General features: G+C 41.5%; 1 protein-coding gene across 1 annotated transcript; it reads right to left on the reverse strand.

The window, feature by feature from the left end:
- Positions 1-391: 391 nt before the first annotated feature.
- On the reverse strand, positions 392-4,990 carry LOC133398070 (cytochrome P450 1A1). The gene is made up of 7 exons (XM_061669681.1): positions 4,909-4,990; positions 3,786-4,655; positions 3,024-3,150; positions 2,412-2,501; positions 2,217-2,340; positions 2,047-2,133; positions 392-1,966 (listed from the first exon to the last, which is right to left on the reverse strand). The coding sequence occupies exons 2-7, from the start codon at positions 4,623-4,625 to the stop codon at positions 1,669-1,671; spliced, it is 1,566 nt and encodes a 521-aa protein (XP_061525665.1). The 5' UTR covers positions 4,626-4,655; positions 4,909-4,990; the 3' UTR covers positions 392-1,668.
- Between the last annotated feature and the right edge of the window lie 17,040 nt (positions 4,991-22,030).

Here is a 22,030-nt window from a genome sequence, read left to right on the forward strand (position 1 = left end):
TGTTTTAAGCCTCATGGTCCAGAGGGAACGGGGGAAAAAAGTGAGTTTCTGGGGTGGGAGGGGTCCTTTATGATTCCACTGGCTTTCCTTTGTCGTCTGCCAGTATACTGTAGGTATCCTTGAGGGTGGGTAGTGTGCATCCAGTCACCCACTATGCTGCCCTTGTCACTTGTGGCAATACAATAAAATAAAAGGATAGAAAATACATTAATCAATGAATAATAATGTGGTATTTTAAAGAAATGATTTTTACATTAACGACTCAATTATTTCAGCACGTCATGCGAATGTGTATGTATAATAGGGACCGAGAAGTATAAACAACATCACAAAACGTTGAAAAAATGTTTTCAGCTTTTTTAATAACAATTATTTTAAATAAAGCAAACAATGCTTTCAACATATTTTTATTGCGTGTCAACCATCATGTGTCCACTTATACACACATAATCATCACAATTGTAGAAATGTAAAATTGTCTAGCTTACTGTTGTATTACTAAACGAAACAAAAATCACTTTTTGGTGTTCTAGCAAATCAAATACACACACAAATGCCCGCATGAATATGCACATACACACAGCAAAGTAATTTCCCCTGAAATATATAAAAAATTTAGGCAAAATTTTACAAAATACTTGATAGAAGCACAAAAATCACATTTTAGGATACAAATATAGCTTCAGTGTCCTAACATCCACATTATATTGGGTTATTAAAATATGAACAGTATAAGGTCATTTGCATTTCATTCAGAGTCAAAAGATAGCAGCGGGACCAAAAACGCTAACAAGGTCATTGGCAAAAACATTTCTTCACAACATCGTTAGCTGAGCGGCTTCAATTTGACGTCCTGTACATTACATTCTGACAATATGGCCCTGTTTGTGAGCCGTATGTCCTTAGTGTTCCACAAAAATGTCATATATATTACTTTTATACTGTCATTTGTTATATTACAGTATCACTGTTCCGGAATTCTAAAGTAGAGTGGCGTCGCGACTAATCAGTGTTGCTGCTATAATAGTGGACGTCCATTTGGTCCAAGAGTCAATCAAAAGCTGGCCAATGGCAGTACAGCTGGATCAAACGGTGAGGCAGGACTTAAACACAAACCAAATCACAGCGAAGGGAGTACAGTAAAACCCTGCATATTTGCTGTTCACAATTCACAAATTCACTTATTTGTGTTTTTTTTGCTGTGGAACCTATCCCCAGTTGTTCGCTAAAAAACTAACCTATTCGCATTTTTGTACTCGTTCTGAAATGCCTTAAATGACTGCGTGTGTGAGCTGGTTCTATGTGTGGTGTACAACACAGAGTATATATAGGGGTGGGGGGCGAATTTCCCTTCCACCAATAAGTATAATAAAATATGTATGAGTTAAACTATTAATACAGCAAATTCCCCAAAACAAACAAATTTGGGGTGGGGCCATCAATTCATGCATTTGTCTTCGCAATTTGCGACAGGGATCAGTTCCTATTACTGTAATATGTGGCAACTAGAATAGTTGCAGATGATTAAGTTTGACATGTCGATGAATTGAAATTCAGTGATATGAATTCAAATGCAGTGTAATGCACATTGTACATCACTGTGATAGTTATTGTGGTTGCGTTAATCCCAGCACTCCATATTGTTCATGGGCACTTCCCGCTCAGTCTTCACTGCACGTCAAGTGGCCGCATGGTAGCTCTCAGCTGGCAGCGCTTGTGCTTCATAGTGAGGCCGTACTCGGGCGTCATGTCCACGGGCTCGCCGGGCGTGCCATGGAAACACAGCCTTTGCACAATGATGGCCAGGAAAAGGAAAACCTCGTGCCGCGCAATGACCTCTCCAATGCAGCGACGCTTGCCCAGGCCGAAAATCATCACCTTTTCACCCTCCTGCTTGTTGAGCTCAGTGCCGTCGGGGCTCAGGAAGCGCTCTGGGTTGAAGGATGATGGATCCTTCCAGATCTCACTGAAAGGTGCAGAGGAAACATCATGATCTGTCTTCCTTCCCTCCATGCTAGCCGGTAAAAGAGTTGGTGTCAGACTTACGGGTCGTGATTGATTTGCCACTGATTGATGAAGACGCAGGTGTCTTTAGGAATAAAGAAGCCGTTCAGAGATGTGTCCTTTGTGGTGCTGGAAAGACAGCAATGTCATTCATCTTATGTTACGTTTCCACGGTGATAGCATTGTACACCTGCAACGAAAAATAACCTTACCAATGGGGGATGGTGAAGGGCAGGAACGACGAGTGACGAAGGACTTCCAGGATGAAGGACTCCAGGAAGGGCAGGATGGCTTTGTCGGATAAAAGAGGAGTGCGGTGAAGTCCCACTTTGTTCTCTGGAAATGAAAAGCATTGGTGAATATTTTCCCGGGATGCGTGAGGGGGAATTCCACTGTCAGGTACTTACTCAGCTCCTGATAAAGCCTCTCCTGAATCTCCGGATAAGCCACCAAGTACATGACTGACCAGGACAAGGCGGTCGAGATGGTGTCGAAGCCTAGATGAGAATTGAACATTGCTTTATTTGTTCAGAGGTGACTTGATCACATGGCATTGGTAGTATAATAGAACAATGGCTCAACATCACTGAAGCCACCAGAGATCTCTAGTAGCCTCAACACCATAACCACTGCAGATCTCTAGTACTCTGGCCATCAGAGCTCTCCAGTGACTGGAGTTTTGAAGTAATTGAATGTCTCAGGTGGCTAGGGTACTGGAAATCTCCGGTGGCTAGGATGTTAGCTACCTCTATCCACTTCCAAATCTCCAGAAATCTTGATACACTAGTCCCCAAAGATCTCCAGTTGCCTCAACATCCTCACCACTGGAGAACTCCAAAATCCTAGCCACTGGAAAGTTCCAGTAACCTCACTAACAGAGATTTCCAATATCCTAGCCACCAGATATCTCCTGTAGCCTCAACACTCTAGCCACTGGTGACCGACCCCAGGCCCGGATAAGTGGGTGGAATGCTCACGGGACAAGCAGAAGGAAAAGTAAAACAAGCGCTCCAACCAACCAGCTCCGAAGAGGTCATTGACGATCCCTACGATCTTGCCATCCGACACCTGGACGTTGGAGTTCTCGTCCAGCTTCCTGTCCTCGCAGTGGTCGATGAGGGAGTCAGTGATGTCCCGAATGTTGTCCTGAAAGTGAATCAATCAGAAAACTTTGACGACTACAGTGAACCCGTTTATTGCGGAGGATATGTTCCAGAACACCCGTGATAGGTGAAAATCTGATATATAGATGATATTAAAAAAAAAAAAAAAAAACGTATACACAGTATGACCCCTCCCACACACTTTTAACACATTCAAACTTTAAAAGTTTTTTTTTTTTAAACACACTGTAAACATATTTAAACACAAAGAAGCATCAAATGAATAGCGTGTTGTATTTGTGTGTTGGATACATGCACATGCTTTTTAGAGGTAAGGCCCAGCGGTGTGACGTCGGTTGAGGCTGCGTGTGAGTGTCCGGGCAAGATGTGGCCAAAAGCAGCTTCTGCGTGTGTGTGCTTATTGCGTTTTACTGTTCTTAAGGCATTAAAAACAATTACTGACAAGCGCATCAACGACTGTGGCTCTCTTGTACCACATGCGAGAGCATTACGGTATGTACATTTATTGTAAAAACCCATTTAAATTATTATTATTTTTTTTAAAACAATAAAAATCTTACGATATAGCAGGGCTGCGAACAAAGAACCACGATATGCCAGGGCAACACCGTATGACTAAAATGGAAGAAACAGTGGTTTAAGATGTGTGGGCGATACCTTGTTGAAGGTGGTATAGTGGTCGGTCACAATCTTCCGCACAAAGTCGTTGAAGCGGGCGTTGAGGCTCACAAACGTCCTCATGGTGGTGCTAGGCAGGAACTGAAGAGCCGGAATAAAGTCGGCGGGGTTGCCACTGCCTACCACCTGGCTGAACTCGTTGCTTAAGTTCACCAGGCCCAGGAGATCCTGGTCATCATGGTCGTAGCGGCGGCCGAAGCACATCCCGCAGATGACGTTGGCCACGGAGACGACGATGTGACGAAAGGGGTCAAAGCTTCCGTCGGCCTTCATGACGTTATTGAGACGCTTTACGAGATACTCGCCCTCCTTGCAGATGTGCTCCTCCAGCATGCATGAGTACTGTGACGAAGTGCCATCCAGGGTGGCAAAGGAGCGCAGGGCGCTGTAGGCCAGCTTGCGGCGGGCCCGCCACACTCCTGCCTGGTCCGTGCTGAAGGCCAGACTTTGGCCGTCATTGATAAAGCGGAAGGTGTACAGGTCGGGCCTGCCCGAGAAGTCTTCGCCTTGTTTGATGAGTGCCTGTCGCACCGTTTCGCTGCCACTCAGCACCACTACGGTACGCATGCCGATCTGGATCTTGAACACGGGGCCGTAGCGCTTGCTCATGGCGGTAAGGCTCAGGTAAGGCCTGGTGCCCACTTGTAGCACATTGCCGATGATGGGCAGCGGCTTGGGCCCCGGGAGCCGCCGGAGCCTCTCGGGAATGTCGCCACGGAAGAACTTGAGCAACAGGTAGACCAGACACAGTGTGGTCACAGCCACCAGGCTCTCCGACACAGACACGGCCCCGACCAACGGCAGTATCATTAGCACCATGGCAATGTCCTTAGAATTTTCTGGCTGCTCCTGGAAAAAGAAGAAGCGGAGGAGTGTTAGGGCAGGCAGGTTGTGCAACGCGTCGACTACCTGCTGCAGAGAGTGAGTGAGGACTTTGCGTTATTTCACCCTGCGCGTGCTGCACTTTTTGCATAAAGGAACACAAATTTAGGACTGGAGAAGCAGCCAAACATCTGCAAATGTACTCTAACAAAACAATCTCTATCTTACTATAGCAGGAGTTAGACACTAATGAGGCTTGTTGTGCCGAAAGCCAGCTTACCTTCAAGCAAACAGATGAGCAATGAAATCCAAGAGGAGTTCAAAGATGTCAAAATACAGCTCAGCCCCAAGTTTACTCCTCGTGTCCCCAAAAGAGAGAATGGGCTCTTGCTTTATAGCGTGCTCCTCCACTCCATTGGCTGCAGCCCGTGATGTAATCATCCCTCCTTCTGTTTGTCATGAATGAAGTCTAGTGCACTGAAAAGGTGTGTGTGTATGGAGGTGTGTGTGTGTGCGTGCGTGTGTGGGTGCGCGCATGTTTCATTGCATGTGTGATTGCATGATTTGAAATGCTCTCTTATGCATGTGCAAAGCAGCGTGCAACAAAGCGACGGCCCGTCTTTGCTTTATTATGCTCGATTACTATGTTGTTGATAAAGTCATAATGGACCGTCATTGGTCCAATTGCTACGACTATAAACAGTCTGTGATAACAACCTGCAACTGCCAGCAAGTTGAAATGTTATAAGAAAAATGTTGTCAAGTCACAAGAATAAAGGGATAATGTGACAAGATAAAAGTTGGAATATTACAAAAATAAAGTTGGATTTCACAAAAAAGTTACAAGAATAGACTTTTAATCTTATGACAAAAAGTTGTAATGTTAGAAAAATAAAGTTGTAATGTTATGACAAAAAAGTCACAATGTTACTAGAATAAAATCACAATTTCCTTTGGTCTGGTTAAGCTTATATAAAATCTACCTAACCTAATATTAATGCGACAAAAGAAGTCATAATGCTACAACATTATAGTTGCAATGTTATGAGAATAAAAATGTAATGGTATGAAAAAAGGGTTGCAATGTTATGAGAATTTAATTGTAATGTTATGATAAAAGGCGGCACTGTTAGAGCGTCTGCCTCACAGTTCTGAGGTCCGGGGTTCAATCCCCGGCCCCGCCTGTGTGGAGTTTGCATGTTCTCCCCGTGCCTGCGTGGGTTTTCTCCGGGCGCTCCGGTTTCCTCCCACATCCCAAAAACATGCATGCTAGGTTAATTGACAACTTTAAATTGCCCGTAAGTATGAATGTGAGTGCAAATGGTTGTTTGTTTGCATGTGCCCTGCGATTGGCTGGCAACCAGTTCGGGGTGTACCCCGCCTCCTGCCCGATGACAGCTGGGGTAGGCTCCAACACGACTGCGACCCTAGTGAGGAGAAGCGGCTCAGAAAATGGATGGATGGATGTTATGATAAAAAGTTTGTAATGTAGCGAGAAAGACTTGAACTGTTATGAAAACATTTTAATGTTAGGAGACAAGCAACGTAATGTGACGAGAATAAAGCCATAATGTGGGGGGTCAAGCTGATCGAAAACTACTCATGCACGTGGCATCTATAAGTGTGTGTGTGTGTGTGTGTGTGTTCGGGGGGGGAGGGGGGGGGGGTCTGGGTGGGAAAGGGCGTCACTGTCAACATCTACCACCCAGGCTGCGCTAAGTCCTGATAAAGCACTCAGGTCGAATGCCATTGCGTGCTAGTACCTGTTAGCAGGAGTTAAACATTGACCACTTGCGTGAGAGCGGAGCGATCAAACCTTCACCTCCCCTTTGAGGTGGCGATGTCGAAGTGTGTGCGTGTGTGCGTGTGCGTGTGCGTGTGTGTGCGTGCGGTGGTGGGGGGTTACGAGGAGCTGTACAGGCTGACCAGTTTAATACGATCGTTTTTTTAAAATGTTTTCTTTGCAGCAAGGAAACAATCACTTTAAGTAAATGTGCAAGTTTACGTGTTAGGAATATCATCATATCAATAGAATTGATTTGGTTAATCAAAAATAAAGTTTCCTGTAGAGGGCTGTTTGTCAGAAAGAGGAAAGTGGAACTGTTTTTTTTATTATTTAAAGATGTAACGGTACAGAAAAAAAAGTCAAAATATTACAAGGTTTAAGTTTTAATGTTACGAGACAAAAGTTGCAATGTTAATAGAATTAGGTCGTAACGCTCTTTGGCATTAATAAAGTATATACCTAACCTACACATAATGTTACAAAGGAAGCATTGACGTTAAAGTAATTTTTACGAGAATAAAGTTGGAATGCCACGAGAAAAAGCACAATCTTACGAGAAAAAGTCGCAATGTTACAAGATCAGTCATATTAAGGGAAAAATATGCAATGCTACATGAACGTAGTTTTTATGTAATTAATAGTAATAGTAACATTGTATTAAAAAAGTTGGCAAAAAAAGTGGGTATGTTACAAGTTTTAAGTCAGAATGTTTTCAGCATGAAGTAGTAATGTTGCTTGAGAAAAATGCAATGTTATAAGATTTGCGTCAGGATCTTACAAGAATAAACTTGTAATGCTACACGAAAAAACATGTAACGTTACAAAAGGAAGTCACAGCGTTACAAGATTGAAGTCATAATGTTACGAGAACATAGTTGTCAAGGAAAACATACAGAATGTTCCGAGATTTAAGAAGTAATATAAAAAAAATGTAGAGTTACCAAAGATGTTACGAAAAACAGAGAAAAAAAATCACGTTACGAGAATAAAGTCATAATGTTAAGAGAATAAAGGTGTAACGTTACTAATGGTAATAATGATAATGATAATGGTTGTAACATTCTGAGAATAAAGTTACAATATGATACAATAATGATTTGTAATAGAAGCATAACGTTATCTTTTACTTCAGGTGCAGTAAAGTATCTATCTAAACTAACATAACGAGAAGGGTACAATCCTTTTTTTATGTTGTTTTGAAATTAAAGTTATCATACCGGTATTCCAAAAAAATGGTACAATGTTGCGAATATAAAGTTGTAGTTATGGCAGACAAAAACATTGTAATATTGCGAGATTAGAGGCGTAATGTTACGAGAAGAAAAAAAAGTAGCCATCGAGAAAAAAAGTTGGCATATGAGACAAAAAGTTGAAATGTGAAGGACAAAAGTCGTAGTTGCGTAAAAAGTCGGAATGTTGCAGAAGTGAAGGCGTAAATGTTACAAGAATGAAACAAGTCCAAATGTTGCAATGTCATGAGGAATAGTCTTAATTGAGAAAAAGCAAACCAGAATACCGGAATAGGGTTTTCATGTTACAAGAGCAAAAGCTGCAATGTTATGATATGTTATAACGTCGCGATGTTACAAGGAAAAAAAAGTCGGAATGTTAAAAGAATAAAGTTTGGTTGTTGTTGTTGTTTCAAAGTTGTGACGCTTACTTTTCGTAACAATGCAACTGTATTCTTTTATCTTTCCCCCAATGATATTAGGACTTCATTCTCATAGAATTGCACCTTTATTTTCTTAGCTTTATGATTCCCGCCACCTAAATTTCTTCTTTACCACTCCTTGCAGCTGAATTGATGGGGTTCAATGTCAAAAAGTTTGATGAAACAGTTAATGATTAATGTTCATGTTTCAAAGGATTAAAGTTGCACATGTGGAGTTTTTCTGCAAAAACAAGCTCTCCACGCCAGAATTGTGCAACAGCCAGCGTTATGAAACAAACAAATAAAACACACAAAAAAAACAAAGCGTAAACTGTGAATTGTTATATTCTAATCTGCTTTCTTTCTTTTTCGTGCTGTAGTGTTAATATGAATAGGTACATGCATAGCTTGTTCTTATTGGCTTATGTGCAAATCCTGCTTTATCTCAGCCAAACTATTTTTACAAGGGTTTGACTTATTTTGAATGAGAAATATACTTAATTGAAACAGCAATATAAAGTAAACATACAAACTATTACAAAATAATTTAACTGCAGTTACATAAAATTACAGTAAAGTCTTATCAAATCAAACCTAAAAAGTGAAAGTTGGAATACAAATGAAATAAAAAAATATATTTTAATAGGTAATAGAAAATGAAATATTTCCCTGTATTAAACAATTATTGAAAAAAAGTAAAAATTCAAATAAAATACAAGAAATACAATTAGAAATATAATTACTCAAAAGGTAATATAGAGAAAAAAATTGACAAAGGTAGTTGATTAAAATAACTGTAATATTGGTAAAATTAATAAAAAAATACAAATTAGATAAAAACGAAATAAAATGCTGAAATATTTAAAATGAATGACATGCTTGATTAGTAATACAAAGTAAAAAATAACTAATGAAAGTACAACAATTGCTCAAATAAAATTTCATAGCATTCAAAATAGTGGATATATTTTAAAAACCAAAAGTTATTATATAAACGAAATAAATGACAAATAAACATTTTTCCAAGTGATGTTCAAGTGTTTTTTCCCCCCCCAAAGAAATAATTAAAATGAAAACTGGAAAAAAAGGAACATTTTAAACTTTAAACTTAAAACTTAACGTATACAGGGCATGTAAAGAACAAAAAATGGTGACGAATTATACATATAGAAATGATATTTCTATATATATGTCAGTGAGATTCCATGCCCAAAATGACTGCACCCGAATTTGATGGCATTGCCTGATAATGCGTGTCCAGCAATAAACAGTCAAACTCATGAAAACATGAGTTTGACTGTTTTGACCATTTGACTGTTTTGACCATTTATTAGTTCAAGTGTTCCAGTATTACTAAGATGGCTTGTTGGGTCCTGGTCCGGCGGGTTAGCGCATGCTGAAGCTGAGAGGTCGAGTTCGTGTGTGCGCGTGCGTTTATGCGTGCGTGCGACTGTGCTTGCGTGAGAAGCGGAGGCTGGGTCCAGAGGAGGGGAGGGTCTCGGACTCGCGGACAATCCTAAATCTGCCGGCTCAAGTCACGCGAAGGCGGCACCCACTGGAAAAGACACACAAGGCTCTTAAACTGGCAGAACAAAGAACAACGCACGACCACCACTCCGATCTGTGCGCGTGCGTGCGTGCGTGCGTGTTTTCCCAGCCCTTTGCGCACATATTTGCGCGCTGTAGCTCTTGTGTGTGTGGAGGAGGCGAGGATCTGGCGGCTTTGGAGTCATGCAATGTGCCACTCAGCTCTCACTCATCGTACTCATGCAACACGAGAGCGAGGAACAGTGCTCTTTCAAAACAAGTTGAACAAATCAGGATTAAGATGCTGTCACAAGTGTGACAGACACAGTGGCTTCACTTTCATTTTCCAGGGACGCAGCCAAAAGAAACACTCGGCTCTATTTTCTTGAAAAGAGCAATGCACTTCCGAGCAAAGAACTTTTTAACTTGTGGATTTGAAAGGAATCTGGATATGGTTGAGAAAGAGAAGAAAAAAATAAAAAAAGTAGCGGATTAAAAAAAACAAAACAACTTTAAATGTTTGAGGAAAAAAAAAAAAGATTTTCAGGAACAAAAGTTGTGTACTTCTGAGAAAAAAAGATGTGTATTTTTCCTCCCAGGTAGTGTATATTTTAAGAAAAAACTATTTTGTTGCTGTTGTATTTATTTTCTCTTTCCTTCTTTTTCTTCTTCTTGAAAAAAATAATTGCATATTTTTAAGGAATAAATATATATTTTCAAGAAATTAATAATATGTTCTCTCATTTTTGTGTGTGGACGGGCGGGGAGTATTATACAATATATGTTAGAGAAAAAGAAGAAAGACATATTCTTCTATGTACAAGGAAAGAATAATATATTTTGAAGATAAAAACTCATATTTTAAAGAAAAAAAAAGCAATAATGTATTTTTTTGTGAAATTTGCTTTTAAAGTATATTTTCGGATGGGAAGGTTGTGTGAGAAGAAAAAAAACTATTTTTTTTTCTATTTTTGAGAAACATTTTTAAAAAAAATTTTATTGTTTCATTAAGTAAATTTGCATATTTCAAGAAACAAAGTCATATTTTGAATAAAGTTGGGAAAAGTCCAACTTTGATTTTAAAAATGTTTTTGGGATGTTTGTGTATTTTTGGAGAAATTGTATATTTTGAGGAAAAAGTACAAACTTAAAAAAAAAAAAAATGTTATTCAACATTTCAGTCAGAAACCAGTGTGACACATTTGTTGCAAAGGTGTGCCTTAGGCTGCCCACAATAAAAGGTCACTCTATAATATGGAATTACAGAACAATATCGGGCAAACATTACAAAGCCATTAAAGAGCAGTGGACCAACATTCCGCAGGCCACAATCAACTCCCTGATCAACTCTCCGCAAAGCAGAGATGGTGGTCACACCAGATACTGACCGGTTTTCGCTCCCATCCAACCCCTCCGACTCCTCAGGACACACCTGTGCAAAATTCATCCTGTCGAATCAGCATCTTGATATGCCACACCTGTGAGGTGGATGGATTATTTCGCCAAAGGAGAAGTGCTCAAGAACAGAGATTTAGAGGGATTTGTGAACAATATTGGAGAGACATAATTTGGAATCTGATACGTTAACAAGAATCATACTGCTCAATTTATTTATTGGCTTTTATTATTATTATTTTTTTTTTAGCAACACGCGACCCTCAACATTAGCACACACAACGCGCGCGTGTGTGTGTGTGTGTGTGTGTAGGTGTGCGTGCGTGTGTGCACACGTGTAGCAGGAAAGGCCACACAGCTGGACAGCAGGTTCACAGAGCAGAAGCATGTCCGCAGTTCGGGAATGACTGGTAGAAGCTCCTTAAACAGATTCAAGTGATCACATGCTCCCCTGCAGGAAGCAAGCAGGCCCCGCTACTGTTAGCAAGTTAGCCAGCAGGGTGAGCATCAGGACACACAGAACATCAGAAGGATGAGCCGGAATACGGCAGTGTTGGGAAAATTCATTTTCGACGCAAACTCCTTCAAAGTTCAGTTCGGCGTTGCATCAATGAACTACTTCAGTTCATAAGTCAACATTTTGAACTCCTTTCACCAGTCCAAAAACTAACAAGTTCATAGTTCTACTTCTTTTTCAATATGTTGCTGACAGGCTACTACCCTCAAAATATTGTCAATGTATTTCCTCATTGTTGCCACCCATTCAGTCCGCACAAGTAGCCAGCTGCAGCTTTCGCCCCGAAATCTCAAAAACAATGAGCAAACAAAAACACGGAACATAGCATGACAGGAACGATGGAGAAAGGACATTAATAACTGCATTTCTCGAAGCTTTGGCTGACTATATAAACATAATCTATTATCAATTATCTATCCATCCATCTATCCATTTTATGTGCCGCTTATCCTCACAAGGGTCACGGGCGTGCTGGAGCCTATCCCAGCTGTCTTCGGGCGAGAGGCGGGGTACACCCTGAACTGGTCGCCAGCCAATCGCAGGGCACATAGAAACAAACTACCATGTGCCCTGCGATTGGCTGGCGACCAGTTCAGGGTGTACCCCGCCTCCTGCCCGATGTTAGCTGGGATAGGCTCCAGCACGCCCGTGACCCTAGTGAGGAGAAGCGGCTCAGAAAATGGATGGATGGATGTACCAAAGAACACCTTCACTCGCATTTACGCAGTGCCCCTGAACACACCTCGCCCAATCACACAGCTGCGATGTAAACATGAATGGCGGCCACAGCTGCACCGAATGGGTTGCCAAATACGCCTTTTTTTACGCGACATATGAAGGCTCGTAAATAATGTGTTCAGCTGGGTTTTGTCCCATTAAGCCCCGAACAAAACCTGACACTCTTGAATGAAAATGAACTTTCATTCGAAAACCGTTCACAGACACCGGAATTAGCGCATTCTCAATAACGTTCATCAGGCAGAAATCAACTAAGTTCAGTTCACGTTCGGCCAAAATATGAACGAGTTCATGAACTTTCGTCCTTTGAACTCGTTCGGTGCACATTGGGCAGAATGCATGGAAATAAATGTGTCTTTTCAGGCCTGGATTCTTGTGACTTTTTTTGTGAGTCTACTTATGCGAGACATGCCTATCAAATTTCATGTTGCTAAGTGAAACGGCAAACAGAATTTTGAAATATTTCCAGGGGGTGCTACTTAGTGTGGTAGGCTTGAAACCAAAATGGCATATTTCCTGTGTATTTTTGGACATGAATTCTTGAGACTTTTGTGGGTCTGCTCATAATAGACATTCATACCAAATGTTATGTTGCTAAGTAAAACCAGCTTTGGGGACTGAATTTTCAAACAATTCTGACAGGCGCTACTTACTGTGTGAATTCTGGAGTGCTTGAACCCAAAATTGCTGACTAGCAATGTATTTTCAGGCATGGCTTCATGGGAATTTTTGGGTCGGTCTATTCTTTATAGACATGCCTATCATATTTCATATTGTTGAGTGAAACTGGTCTCAGGGGCTGAAATCTGAAACAAATTCCCACAAAGTGCTACTTTTCGGGGGCTTGAAAGCAAAACGGCATACTTCCTGTGTATTTTTCCGCATGGCTTCTTGAATTTTTTTGTGTGAGTCTAGGAATGGTAAACATGCCTACCAAAAGTCATGTTGGTTAAGGAAAGTAGCTTTGGGGGCTGATTTTGTTTTGTTTTGGAAGATAATGCAGATGTTGATTGTCTTGAGTACTTCCATAGAACATGAGTAAGCAGCTTCTCAGGCCTTGCGTGTGCCACATCAGGCAAACCTTAATAGGATTATTTTGGCCTGCAGATCATGACACCACACATGAATGTTGCTGGTGACCTCATGCACAGTCACTGTGTTTGGCCGTATTTCTTGGGCATTTTTTGTACAAGAAGTTTTTTTCAAAGTCGACTGTTTTGTTGTTTTTATAGTGCTGAATTTCTCTTTACACTTTTATAATAATTTGTTGTAAAATTTTGGAGCAATCTGCTTAATCGCTAATGGATGGCTGGATAAATTTGATGTGAAAGCAACGCTTTTGTGTTGAGAAAAAAAAAAGTCTGTCTTTCCATCCAAGATCGGTACGTGTGGATGCAGTTCCGTGTTGTTAAACAAGTTCTTTAACACAAAAACACACACTCAGAAATAGCCCTGCACAACTAACCACAGTTATTTACAGTATAAGGGCCGATGGCTCAGACGTGTCGCGGCAAAACACCACAGCAAAACAAATTCCCTGTTCTGTTCGAATTTAAAATTGCCTTCGTAATACCTTTTCTAATCAGCGGATTTTAGGTACTTTTTTTAAATTACATTTTTGCTAATTTGTAAATGAGCATTTAAAAAAAAAGAATGTATTTAAAATTGCTTATTTTATTTTGTTTTGATGTGCTAGGTGTTTAGGTCATTCAAAATGTACTGTTTTGTTGATTTTCAAATTTGCCATTTAAAAAAAATCTTTTTAGTTTTAGATTTGTTTTTAAGGCAACTTCATTTTATTTTGTTTCACAATGTTAGGCTTGAATTTATTTAAAAAAATATTCTTGGGTTAACTCTTGACTGCTCATTTTATAGGTATTTTTTAATTGCTTTTTTTTTTTAATTATCCAATTTTTCTTCTGTCATGCAGTTTCTATCAGGGTACTTTTTAATTAATTAAATTGGAATTAGATCATTTTTAAAGTACAGTTTTTGTTAATTTCATAATTTAAAAAAAATATTTAAAATTTCAATTTACCTTAAAACGCTGGAATAATTTACCTGTATCACTCCTGGGAAGAATAGCGACAGTAAAAATGAAAACCTTACCTCAAATAAACTATTTATTCTCAATGATTCCATTAAAGCCCATATAAAAATGGTTCCAAACCTTTGATTTTCATCCATCCATCCATGTCCTTCACCGCTTATCCTCACTAGGGTAGGGTTGGGGGCGTGCTGGAGCCTATCCCAGCTATCTTCGGGCAGAAGGCAGGGTACACCCTGAACCGGTCGCCAGCCAATCGCAGGGCACATACAAACAAACAACCAGTCCTACTCACAATCACACTTATGGGCAATTTAGAGTCTCCAATCAACCTACCACGCATGTTTTTGGGATGTGGGAGGAAACCGGAGTGCCCGGAGAAAACCCACGCAGGCACGGGGAGAACATGCAAACTCCACACAGACGGGGTCGGGATTTGAACCACGTTCCCTAGAACTGTGAGGCGTAAGTGCTAACCAGTCGCTCACCGTGCCGGCACCTTTGATTTTTCTATAATACATTTTTACTCTAAGAACAAGAAAAATAGAATTAGTTTATCCAATCTTCAGGGAGGGAGGCCTAAATGATGCAAACTTTAAACACTATTATTAAGCTAACCAATTACAATACCTCATCAAATGGATGCATCACAACGAGGAGCATCATTCTTGGCAAGAATTGGAACAGATAGATGGCAATAACATCAAACTCTCAACTCTCATTTATTTCTCAAATGCCATAACTGTTTCAAGAATGCAATAATCGCATCTACCTTAACAGCTTGGTGGAAAAGTCGACTACAGAATCTCCATTAGCTCCTTGTATGCTTGCCCCAATCTGTCACAATACAGATTTCAAAATTAATAACATACCTCTTTATTTTAGCACTAGGGAACAATTTGGAATTGACAACCTACAAACTATTTAACAATAATATTTTTATGACCAATTAGGCTCCAGCACACCCGTGACCCTAGTGAGGAGAAGCGGTACAGAAAAGGAATGGATGGATTTTTATGACATGCGGCTTCTCCTCACTAGGGTCGCGGGTGTGCTGGAGCCTATCCCAGCTATCATCGGGCAGGAGGCGGGGTACACCCTGAACTGGTCGCCAGCCAATCTCAGGGCACATAGAAACAAACAACCATTCACACTCACAGTCACATCTACGGGCAATTTAGAGTCTCCAATTAATGCATGTTTTTGGGATGTGGGAGGAAACCGGAGTGCCCGGAGAAAACCCACGCAGGCACGGGGAGAATAATGCAAACTCCACACAGGCGGGGCCGGGGATTGAACCCCGGTCTGCTGGGATAAAAATATTTTGCAATTTAATGTATTTGTTAATTTTGTAACATTTTTTTTCAGTCAAATTTTATTGATAATATATGTTTTTTTTGCAAATGCAAAAAAATATATATATACAGTTCGTAGTACTGAAGTTTCTACCAGTTCCCAGCACTGTTCCATTCCAGCAGTTTGTGTTAGCTTGTCGCAAAAGGTCTTGCTCTTGATTGATGTGCCTTTTTTTTTTTTTTCCTTCCGGGGGTTGGGTCGCGACAGGAGCCGCCATTGGGGGTCAGCGGGGGTCACATGCAAGCAGCACGCTTCACACGCAACCCTGAATGCAACGTAAACACCACTGGGACACATACTTGTCCCCTGTTGAGTGTATGTGTGCTAGTGGATCACCTTCCCTTCCTGACGAGACACAAATAGCAGATTAGTAACTGAGCTAATGGTCCCCACTTACCCTCCTCTTCTCTTCCCTCCTTTACAGCCCTCATACAAGCTGGTGTGTAACAATAGTTGCGTGCGGAAGTATTTCGGTCATCCATCTTTCTGTCACCTCTGACTGTGCTACTAAGGTGTCATAAGTGAGTGCAAGAGGCGTGCAAGTGGAGAAGCAGGGGAGGGAGCTTGCGAGAAAGTGTCGTGAGAGCAAAGTGTTTTAAAGTTGCATGTTTTAGGAGAGTTATGACCCTGGACCGGGGAATAATTGGCCTGCTGTCAGCTCAGCGGCAGCCAGGTGGCTCGACTTCGCTTTACGTGAAGCTAAAAATACATGCAATTTACAGCGGGGTACCAAACTGAAATGTTTCATTTTTATTAAGCCATTAAATGTGACAGTTAAATTTCTTTTTTTAAGGTTATACAGTGTTTATTTTTTTCAGTATATACTGTATATGTGTGACCCTCCAGCAAGAAACCGATCAGAAGTCGCACAGCCGTGTTTTGAGCAAGAGCCCGATTGATTTTCAGATGTGATTCAAACAACAAAAATAAGTAGATCATTTCCCAGCTGGACTTGATGTAAATTTTAAGGCCTTAAGGCCTTGAAAAGGCGGCATAGTGGACGGTGGAAGACTGGTTAGCACATCTGCCTCACAGTTCTGAGAACTGTGGGTTTTCTCCGGGTACTCCGGTTTCCTCCCACATACCCAAAACATGCATGGTAGCTTGATTGAAGACTCTAAATTGCCCGTAGGTGTGAATGTGCTTGCGAATGGATGTTTGTTTGTATGTGCCCTGCGATTGGCTGGCAACCAGGTCAGGGTGTACCCCGCCTCCTGCCCGATGACAGCTGGGATAGACTCCAGCACGCCCACGACCCGGGCATTGGAATTATTTTTAATTCCAATGCGATCGACTCACACAACCTTGATGATCGAACCCACATTTTTTTGATTGTCTATTCTGTAGTCAATACACAAACATTTAGCCTAACAAGTTTCTATTTACTTTTGTCACCCTTTTCACCCTGTGCAAACAGAACTGATTTAATGATTGCTGTGTAAAACTGCCTCACAGCTCCTGTGGCAGTGGCTTTATCAAAGACTAAATTGTCCATAGTTGTGAATCTCAGGGAAATGCTTGTTTGTCTATACGTGCCCTGTAATTGACTCGGGAACAGTTCTGCTGGTACCCAGCTTCTCTCGGCCAAAGTCGACTGGGATAGGCTCCGGCTCACTTGCCACCTATTGAAGATAAACAGGTGGCTGGACAAACTATCGTGAACTACAAAATAAAGTACTCACAAATCTAGCTATCAATTCTCTGAACTGCTTACCCTCAGTTGAGTGGTGGGTGTGCTGGCGCTTATCCCAGCTGAATTTAGGCGAGGGGAGGGTGTGGGGTACACCCTGTGCTGGTCACCAGCCAATTGCAGGGCACGTAGAAACAAACAACCATTCACACTCACATTCCCACCTACGGGCCATTTAGAATCTTCAATCAACCTACCATGCATGTTTTTGGCATGTGGGAGGAAACCGGAGTACCCGGAGAAAACCCACGCAGGCACGGAAGAATAGTAAAATAAACATCATGAAAATTTTAATCCTGTGTATTGAATTTACAGTATGTATATCTCAAATGGGTGGCATGAGTAAGTAGTATATTGTCGGTACAGAGTATTGATCGAGGCCTCCTGAATGTCACATTCACTGCCCTGTGGGATGGTTTTATTTATAACACTGTCCCCCGCATGCAGTCAGCTATTTCTATTCTATTCTATAGGGGGAATCATATGGAGGAAAGCAGCACGCAAATCATGTCATAAGTGACTCAAATTAACCTCATCTACCCTCCTTTGCACGCACCCAAGCGCACACACGTATACACGCACGCATGCACGCACGCAAGCACACACATTCTATGAATTACCCGCTGAATGACCTCGGCAAAGAGGTCTCACTCTGTTTTAGTTTCTGGGAACTCCAGTCTTTTTTATTCAGTTTAAACAGTATGAAATTAATAATAAAGACACACACACATATATATACACACACACACACGCACACAATTTTTATATCATGGAAAAGTTTTTTTATTTCCATAATTCCATTCAAAAAGTTAAACTTTCATAGATTGTAGATTCAGGGCCCACAATTTTAACAATTTCAAGTATTTATTTGTTTATTTTTACATAATTTGGGCTTCCAGCTCATAAAACCCACAAAATCAGGAATTCAAAAAATGTTAATATTGTGAAGAAATCAGCCCAAATTTTGCAGGCCATAAATGTTTTAAACTGAATTTCACACACTAATCATCTACTAAACTCAAAGCATCTGCACAGGTTTCCCTAAGTTGTTTCCCTAAATTGTATCAGTTTGGTTAAATTGCCTCAGTTGGGTTCAATATGGGGAAGACTGCAGACTTGACCACTGGCCAGATGACCATCATTGATAGCCTCCATAGGATGGGTAAGCCACAAAGGTTCATAGCTAAGGAGGGTGGCTGTTCAACGAGTGCTGTGTCCAAGCACATCAATGGAAGAGTCAAGTGGAAGGACAAAAATGTGGCAGGAGAAGGTGCACCTGCAAAAGAGATGACCGTGGGCTTCAGCAGATTATCAAACAGAGAAGATTCAAGAATCTAACAGTGATCCAGAAAGAGTGGAATGAGGCGGGAGTCACAGCTTAAAAAAACACCACATTCAGATGTACCCGGAAGATGGGCTACAACTGTTGGGTTCCTCGAGTCAAGCCACTTCTGAGCCTGAGCCAACGTAGGAAGCGTCTCAACTGGGCCAAGGAGAAGAAGGACTGGACTGTTGGTCAGTAGTCTGAGGTCCTCTTTTACGATGAAATTGTGCCTTTCATTCAGGAATCAAGGTCCAATGGTTTGGTGGAAGACGGCTGAAGAACAGAACATTAGGTGCTTAAGGTCCAGTGTGAAATATCCACAGACAGTTATGATTTGGGGTGCAATGTCCAGTGCAGGTGTTGGTAGACTGCTCTCTGAAATCCAAGGTCACCGCAAAAGTCTACCAGAATGTTTTAGAGGACTTCATGATTCCTTCTGCTGTGGATCTGTATGTAGATGCAGATTTCATCTTCCAGCAGGACCGGGCCCCTACCCATACCACCAGAAGCACCAAAACCTGCTTTGATGCCCATGCCATCACAATGCTTGACTGGCTGGCCAACTCGCCGGATCTAAACCCTATTGAGAATTTATGGGGTATTACCAAGAGGTAAATGATGGGCACCAGACACAAAAACAAAGAAGAACTGACAGCAAGTATCAAGGAAATCTGGGTTTCCATAACTCCCAGGCGTAGAGGTGTAGAGGGGTCCGGATTGGTGGCCTCAGTATTGCATCTATGCTTTTTGCAGATGATGTGGTTCTGTTGGCTTCATCAAGCCGTGATCTCCAACTCTCACTGGAGCAGTTCGCAGCCGAGTGTGAAGCGGCTGGATGAGAATCTTCACCTCCAAATCTGAGACCATAGTCCTCTGTCGGAAAAGGGTGGAGTGCCCTCTCTGGGTGAGATTCTGCCCCAAGTGGAGGAATTCAAGTATCTTCAGGTCTTGTTCACGAGTGAGGGAAGAATGGAACGGGAGATCGACAGGCGGATCGGTGCAGTGTATGCAGAGATGCGGACTTTGTATCGGTCCGTTGTGGTGAAGAAGGAGCTAAGCCGCAAGGTGAGGCTCTCAATTTACCGGTCGATATACGTTCCTCCCCTCACTTATCGTCACAAGCTGTGGGTCGTGGCCAAAAGAACAAGATCCCGGATACAAGTGGCTGAAATGTTTTTCCTCCGAAGGTTGTCTGGGCTCTCCATGAGAGAGAAAGTGAGAAGCTTGATCATCTGGGAAGGGCTCAGAGTAGAGCCGCTGTTCCTCCACATTGAGAGGAGCCAGATGAGGAGGCTCGGGCATTTGATTAGGATACCTCCTGGACGCTTCCCTGGTGAGGTGTTCTGGGCACGTCCCACTGGGAGGAGATCCCGTGGATGACCCAGGACACGTTGGAGAGACTATGTCTCTCGGCTGCCCTGGGAACACCTCGGGATCCCCTCGAAAGAACAAGAGGAAGTGGCTGGAGAAAGGGAAGTCTGGGCTTCCACGCTAAAACTACTGCCCCCGCGACCCGACCCCAGATAAGCGGAAGAAAATGGATGGGTATATATATATATATATATATATATATATACATATATATATATATATACACAGTATACATACACAGCGGCTGTAAGAATGTCAAGAATGTCTCTGTACATTTGCACATTCATCCTTCCTTCGATAATGTTAAGTTTATCAGTACCATTTGCTGAAAGCAGCCCCACACCATCATGTTCCCACCTCCGAACTTCATTGTTGGTATGGTGTTTTTCGGGTGATGTGCAGTGCCATTTCTTCTCCAAGTGTGGTGTGCATTATGGCATCCAAACAATTCAATTTTGCTCTCATGAGACCAGACTATATTCTCCAAGTATTTAACTAGCTTGTCCAAATGTTGTTCAGCAAACTTTAACCAAGCTTTGACATGTTTTTTTCCCCCCAGCAATGGGGTCTTGCATGGTGAGCGTGCATACAGGTCATGGCGGCAGAGTACATTACTCATTGTTTTCCTTGTGACAACAGTACCTGCTAATTCAGGTCTTTTTGAAGCTCTCCACAGGATATCCTTGGCGCTTGAGCAACTCTTCTGATTATTCTTTGCACTCCTCTGTCAGAAATCCTGTGAGGAGCACCTGATTGAGGCAAATTTATGGTGGTATGATTGGCTTTCCACTTGCGTATTATGGCCCCAACTGTGCTCACTGGAACGTTTAGAAGCTTAGATATGCCCCTGTAACCAATGCCATCGTTCCATTTTGCAATTTTACTTTGCGATGGTCTTGAGACAGCTCTCCGCTGTTACCCATCATGAGATGTGTCTTGACTCATACCTTGCAAATGAGATCTTTTTGTAGGCCATCAGCATCGTATCATCAGTATATGGTCCAATATTGAACAGACCCACGTTTGGACTCTGGTGTATGCCATACATTTTGTATTGTATTGTACATGAAAATTTGCTTTTAAAAATAATAGCATAAAATCTGAAACCCAAAAATAAAATATGTAGTTAAGCTTTGGCCAGTATTATAAAGTATTATAGTATTATAGTTCCAAGTCCTTTGAGCGTCATGTTGACATAACAGCAATGGAGGAGCCTGTGGTTTTTCCAAGTCAAAGAGGTTCATCCTCTTGTGTTTCCCAGTGATCCCTCTCTTGAATAGAGGATCTCGGGGGTTAATCATTGAGCATTGCGTGCAGACTGTGTTTGCTCTGACAGAGCCAAGGGTCGCCAGGCTGTGTACAGAAAGAGCAAAGGGATGTATCGCTTGGCCTTTTTTTTCCTATCACAACAATCGGGCGGCCGCTGTTTTAGACGGCACGCCAAGTTCAGCACAAGAAAAAAAAGAGGAAAAATTCATAGAGGCTTTGTGCTAGCAACAATTTGGACTTGATAGTCTATGTGACAATTGTTTCTGCATAATCACACATTGCTTGCCATTTTAATTGAAATCTGCACTTTGTGTAACTGATTAATTGTGTCACATAACATCGCCAGTGTTGGGCAGATGACTAATTACATCCATCCATCCATCCATAATTTTTCTGAGCCACTTCTCCTCACAAGGGTCGCGGGCGTGCTTGTACCCAGGTCCTCAGAACTGTGAGGCTGACGCTCTAACCAGTCGGCCACCGTGCTGCCATGACTAATTACATTTGATTATATTTTGATTACTTTTCTTAATTTTGAATTAACGCATATACATGACCCTTGGATGTTTCCTTTTTAAAAAAGTGGATTAAAACCAGCGATCATAATTTTGGAATTTACTATTTATTTGTTCTTTACAGAAATAATAAACTGATTACAAAACATGATGGTTACAGCATGTGGAAAAGATGATACCATGTTGACCTGATAACAAATGTGCACCATTTAGACA

This window comes from Phycodurus eques, chromosome 2 (genome assembly GCF_024500275.1).
Source record: "Phycodurus eques isolate BA_2022a chromosome 2, UOR_Pequ_1.1, whole genome shotgun sequence".
In the NCBI taxonomy this organism is placed as follows: domain Eukaryota; kingdom Metazoa; phylum Chordata; class Actinopteri; order Syngnathiformes; family Syngnathidae; genus Phycodurus; species Phycodurus eques.